Genomic DNA, 6,630 nt, shown 5'->3' with positions numbered 1-6,630 from the left:
GGTAAATTGCAATTATGTTTAAGACTGGAGGGCAACTCTTCATTCCACTAGACCACATGGTCCATTACTGTTGAACTGGTTCTTTGCAATAAGCAAATTAATGTGGATATGAGGATCATCACTGGCTATCTTGCTGTTTTGTGGCTATTATTATTTAGTTAGATGTAATAAATGATACCATTATCTTGCTGGGTGTGTTCAGCATAATAAAAGCGAATGCACCGTGATTGCTGATCCATGAGAGTAGTTTCATTTGTCTAACATAACTGAGAGTTGCAGGTGTATGAGAGAGAGAGAGAGAGAGAGAGCAGTTGCCCTAATGAAGAAAACAGGAATTCAGGAATTAAGTAAACATTTCATATACTGTATACTGTACTTTTTGTCATGAACTTTCACAAACAATCATCATGGGAAAACACTAATGTTTTTATTCCCCTGAAAAACACAGTTACCCTCATTGGGTGCACAGAAGTTTGGGTTTCACCTTAAAATACAGGTACATATATAAATAGTATATTGTAAAAAGCCAATAAGTGATCAATAGATTTTTATAGGCATATTATCAACATATGGGACTCCAGTGGAGATGATTACAATGACAGAAGCAGAAGGGGGTTTAGAAAGTCTTAGGGACTCTACCAATTCATTAGAACAGCTCTCACCAGCAATCACCACATGAATAGGGGAGGCATGGATCAGCTTATTCACGGCATTCCTCATGAATTTCCGGAGATGGTTGCCCTGAATCATGGATCCGTTTACATTTAAAGCACATATGAATCTCTTGTGCAGCCATGCTTCCCCATTCATTTCAATGGAGGGCCCCATTGTTTGCATGTGCAGAACCTGTCCCTCTAGCCACTTTTTCTTTTTCTTTAAAAAAAAGGGAGGGAGGGAGGGAGGGAGGGGAGCATTGTACAAACCCATGGAGATCAGTGGCCTGCCAGGGAGCCAAATGTATATTCAAATCCAAATTCCTGATTTTTTTGCTGCATTGTTTCTTACAATGTACATGTTACATCAAATAACTGAAATTTGATTGAAATGTGTCAGCATTCAGATATGAACATTGACAATTCTGGACAAATTTCCCCAAACTTAAGAATGTTGGTGACTATCGACTGGCATCCAAGATAGAATTTGGGCAAAATCCCTCATACATGAGTTTCAACATTCTCCGAAACACACACAGAATTTTGCCTTTGCTACACAAAAAAGCAACAATAGGAGAAATCTTTTTCTGTTCCCTCTTGCTCAAATTGCAACCTGACAGTTCTGCACAAAAACCTGATAAAAAGCCCATACATGCCACAGAGTTACTGGTTAGGATGTATGAAACTAGACAGCTTACGTCAGTACCTGAAACCTTAATTGAATCAAAAGGTGAAAAAGGTGTATAATATTCATACATTAACTACTGTCCTATATTTATATATATGTATATATACCATTATGCGTATAAAAGGTTGTGGATGAGTCCTTCGTGAAGAATTTAAGGAATTCTTATACATTGGTTCAATCAGAAGCAGGAGAGAAGTGAAGACAGATTGTACTATAAAGATGTACGCTTGTAGCTGCTTGCTTTTTTTTGCATTATTTTTGTTCATCGTACAACAGGAGACAGAAAAAGTTCCCCTCCCCACCAAAGTCTTCAATTTCTACCTCTACATACAATAACTTACAAGTTTATTTATTTAAATAATTGTAAAACATCTTACATTTTCCATTTTAAAAGAGATTAAACTATAAGCAAATACACACATACGCCCACATTCCACCATTCATATCAGTTTTATAGGAAAGACTTCCATGCTGGTACCCTGTTTTGTGGTTATTATTTTCTGCACAAACTAAATTGGTATCTGAAAGGCTCCATAGAAAATAGAAACTTCAACATTTTTATTTTTATTTTCCTACAAAGTAAAACAAAAGAGTATCCAAAATATCAAGCTTGAATGGTTGGCCAATTTGTTCCTCCGTTTAATATTTTACAAACATTAGGAAGGCTTTGTGTCCATAAGAAAAAAAGAATTCTTGTACTCCGGACTCAATCCCATAAACAGTGTGCATTTGGATCATGGCCAATTCCTCATTTTAATGTTCTTGTGAGAGGGGGTGGGTTGATGCCAGCATATATGAAACCCGGAACAGATGAGAGCAGCCTCCTGGTGTGTCGGATTCACTATTATTTTGTTTTAAAAGTGCCCTTGCGTTCTGCACATTGCTTCCCCCAGCAATAGAACTTGTAGTACCCCCCCTTTTAGTGCTCCATAACAATAAGTAGTTTTGTGCTGTAAAAAAGGAGGGGAAATGTCGAAGGGGACTCCAGCAACTCCTCCTCTTCTTTTACATTGGAGGAACGACAAGACCTGTCATAGCTGAAAATGAAAATGGACAGCATTAACATTGCAACCGCTTGTCAAAAAAGAAATATAGCAAAATAGAAATTTAGCAGACAAAGATGGTTCAATTATTAGTTATTCATTAACATCGGCATTTCCAATGCTTGTTAAAATAGAAATATATAGAAATGTGGCAGGTGCCCCTTCCAGCCTGGACACTCCGTATGTTTGTTTGTACTGCTAAAATAAATAAATATTCGTCCCTATTTCCTCTATCCATGGTCAGTAAGAAGCAATGAAATAGGCAGGATTTGAAACCATAATAAGTACTTTGCCCTTCCAAACTGGACAGATGTTACCCTTCCAACTCTACAATTCTATAATTTGTTAACTCACTTTTACAGAGAATTGTGGTGGTATCATTGACAAATAATTGCACTACAGTGTTGCCTTTCCACAGATCCGCCTTCTAGTAACCCTGATTTATGAGGATTATTTTTATTTATTTAATTTTGCAACAAAAAGAAAAGAAAACCACAAGGGGTTGTGAGTGAACAGATGACGAGAAAAGGGCAAGTGGAGTACAGTGGTACCTCAGGTTACAAATACTTCGGTTGCGGACTCCGCTAACCTGGAAGTAGTACCTCGGGTTAAGAACTTTGCCCCAGGAAGAGAACAGAAATCACATGTTGGGGCGCAGCGGCAGCAGGGGACCCCATTAACTAAAGTGGTACCTCAGGTTAAGAACGGTTTCAGGTTAAGAACAGACCTCCGGAATGAATTAAGTTCGTAACTAGCAGTACCACTGTGCCAACTTGTCCTAGACTAGAAGCAATTGCTTTTCAGAATGCTGAATGTGGCAGTCACAATTCTGCACATGGATTTCTACTATCTAACTCCTGAACCTGGTCAAAGAAATACTTTTGTAGACATTGAAGTTTTTGGAACATTTTGTAGATTTGCTTAGAGAGTAGAGCCAAAATAAAATAAAAAAATTGAAAGTGTACAAAATGTGTGCAATAATAGCTGTATCATATCACCTTTAATTCTCTGGGGTGGGGTGGGGTGGGGTAGGGTGACCTCAGCTGCCATCCAGCCATGACTAGTGCCCATTGGAGTTGATAGGGTAGGCAACAGGGAGACCAACAGGAGTTGGAGCCAAAGTCAATGACAGCCAGAACCAACTAATTCTTCTAGTTTTGTCCCCAGCCTCTTCTCTGCTGAGCTCTATGAGGGCAACACTTGAGAATAAGGAAGAGGAAAACAACAGACAAATGCCAGCCTGGCAAGTGGAGCCTGGCTGGGGGCAGACTGGGGCTGGAGAGGCAGTGCCCCATTTACTCCAATGGGCCAGCTTCCATCTCTTTTCAACTTTAATCTTACCCTTTCTTGGTTAGGTAACAGCAAACTCTCAGTGAGGAGAGAACTTTTGGGGGGGGGGTTGCCATAAAGGCAGAAACTACTGTGGAGCCAAGTGGATGCTTTCCCCAATGTTGAGATGATGTGGCATAAGCTTCCTCTGGTTTTATTGCTGCTTTCAGTGATAAAATCCAAGGGTATTAATTGCTTTCTAAAATGACCAATCCTCTATTTGACCTATTTCTGTGAGATGACTTAATGGCAGCTTGTAGCCTACCTTTTGTTCTCACCTTCCTCCCCTTTGGGGCTGTGCTGTCAAAAGCCTATTTCCCAGTCTGCACTACTTTTTATTGAATGTTTGTGAGCTTCGGATTAAGGTCTTACACTGCTCGCAAAGCTGTAATTATTTTTGCCTGTATTACTATATATTGAATCGATGTAACTTTTCAATAAAGGTGGTTCATGGCAGGACATACCATGATGAGGGGGGAATATAGGAACCATTGTGATTATTCCACAGGGATTGCTCTCTCTCTCTCTCTCTCTCTCTCTCTCTCTCTCTCTCTCTCTCTCTCTCTCTCTTTATTGGAGAGAAATGGGAAGAATTAGAGACATGCTGCATTGTATTAACCTCAAAAGACTGCCGTGATCAGATGAGACGCTTGATTAAGCTTGTCAAAAATCACCCAGATGCTAGGGTGACATGCACACCTTAGGTATGTGTTATTAATAATACTAATAAACATAAGGAACTTTTGTTGCTTTCCTACTTGCAAAGAAAAAACAAACAAAATACAAGCAAGGTCATCTTTCTCATGCAGCGACATTAAGCAGGTTGCTTTAGACAGAGGACAGGAACATATACCTTGTAGCAGGACAGATTATGGGGGACTTGAGGTTCAAGGGGACCTCTAGCAAAAAGCACCTGCTGGGCCCCTGACATCTGCTGCCTCCCCCCCAATCTGACACCCCTGCACTTGTATTGGATTCACTGGCTGTGGTGCAAAGAAGCAACTATGCTGCATTCCACTGGATTTCCAAAAATTCAATAGGAACCTAGCTATATAGAAAGCTGACTTATATCAAGTTGAGCCACCAACCCATGTATCTACGCTGAGGGCCCATCAAGACTTGCACTAGAAAGTGGTTTTCTGCCTGTCCTGCGCTTTCAAGGCACAGGTCTGAGTGATCTTACCTTTGTGCCACCACTTTTCCCCAATCTCCCCACCCTTTAGTGATAGTTTGGAGCAATCCAGGAAAAAACACCGCAATTGACATTTGCTCCAATTCAGCAGTAAAGATTGAATTACCTCTGAGGAAAGTGGAGGGAGAAGGGCCAGTCTGGATGAGCCTTGGCTGGCAGAGGCTCTCCAGGTTTTCAGGCAGGGGACAGTCTCCTACCTTGGAAATGCCAAGATGCTCTTCTGCTGAGCTATGGCCACTGAAGGGCATTGCAGGGAACCATGGGTAATTTGCACCCGCCTGGAATGCAGGGCAAAAACTGAGCCAAGTGGAGTGGGCAGGTGGGTGGACTTGGCCTGTATGCAACAGCACTCATGTACTGCCTGAGAATGATGCATAGAGACAACTGAAAGGTTCACCTACAATTTAAAGCAAATTCTGGATATCTGCATGTAACCATTATGGAATGGCCTAGCAAGGGATGGAAGGACCCATTAGAATCTGGTTCATCCCATGAGCCAGGACCAAGTCCATCCCATTTCTGTGTGGGGTTTAAAGGGAAACCCTTTTAAAATCTGCACAGGAATATGAAGTTGTATGAAGTGCTGCTGCTGTCTGGATAATAGGCATTTTTCTTGCCTCTACATAAAGCTCCCAACCAGGGATCCTTGCTGCCATACATGATTTGAGTACAATAGAGCAGTTTTATTACATGGGGCAGCCTTGTGGTCCCCCCCCCTGTACAATTCCCTCTGAGACTGACAGAATGTTGTTAAGTCCCATCATTCCCAGGGGGACTTGCTCTATTGTATTCAACGTGTGTGATGGCAAGGAGCCTTGTATGGTACCCACTCCAGGTTGTGTCTGGATGGCCTGTGTTGGGCTTCTAAAAATGCAAATGGGGAGAACCTGTTGCCCACTCCTACACTTACCCTTTGCCCTGCTCTTTTCAGGCACAGCTCCACGCCTAAAAGCTCTGAGTCCAAGCAAAGGTTTGTTGGTTTGTTCTGCCCTGGTGCTTTCCTCACGAAAACCCGCTTTCTAGCGCTCAACTGGAGCAAACACCAATCTGTGGGTTCTGTGGATTGCCTTTTGCGTCAATTGATATTTAAAGAGCAGGTTTTTGTGGGGAAAGTGCCAGGGCAAAACATGGAGCTCTAAAGCATGGACTGTGCCTGTAAAGAGCTGGGCAAAAGGTAAGTAATTCTTCGGCTCCTGATAAAGGGATCTGTTGATTCTGAAGTGGGCTCATAATATAATCCAATCCTGGTCATGATCCAACCAGATCAAATCAGGGGAGCCCACTTGGGTATTTGTGTTCTGCAGATTGCTCTCTCATCCCTGCCTTGATTGAGTTCAGTGAAAACTATAGGTTCAAATACCTACATTCACAGATATTCTATTCAACCCATCAAAAGCAGTCTGAAGCTTGAGAGCATATGTTATACACATTTTGCTGATAACCTCTTGAAGGAAGGTGCTTTTTCCTCCCTTGTTTATTCTGGCTTTGGGAAACATGCATTCTTGCTTCTGTGTTACAGGGAATGCCTGTGCATGGTGAATGTAAATGTTCACATGTGAATGCTGACAATCACAGGTGAATTTGTGAATGCCTCCAAACTAATATTTCCCACCTTCTCTGACATACACTAATGAATGGTGAACAGTCAAATTTAGATCACTTTCTGCGTTCACTGCTGCATATGTGGGTTTCCAGACATTCACAAAATTTGTTGAGGATTGTCAA

At 41.5% G+C, this 6,630-nt stretch overlaps 1 protein-coding gene across 1 annotated transcript in view; it reads right to left on the bottom strand.

Moving 5' to 3' along the window:
- Positions 1-408: 408 nt before the first annotated feature.
- Positions 409-6,630, bottom strand: part of EBF2 (EBF transcription factor 2) — a 259,251-nt gene continuing 253,029 nt past the window's right edge. The window contains exon 16 of the mRNA XM_035138787.2: positions 409-2,378. Coding sequence (XP_034994678.1) covers positions 2,347-2,378 — 32 coding nt within the window. The 3' untranslated portion in view covers positions 409-2,346. The remainder of the gene's footprint in view (positions 2,379-6,630) is intronic.

Source organism: Zootoca vivipara, chromosome 15 (genome assembly GCF_963506605.1).
Source record: "Zootoca vivipara chromosome 15, rZooViv1.1, whole genome shotgun sequence".
NCBI classification, from domain to species: domain Eukaryota; kingdom Metazoa; phylum Chordata; class Lepidosauria; order Squamata; family Lacertidae; genus Zootoca; species Zootoca vivipara.
The sequence above is the reverse complement of the archived record's forward strand: the minus strand, read 5'-3'. Positions and strand labels throughout refer to the sequence as shown.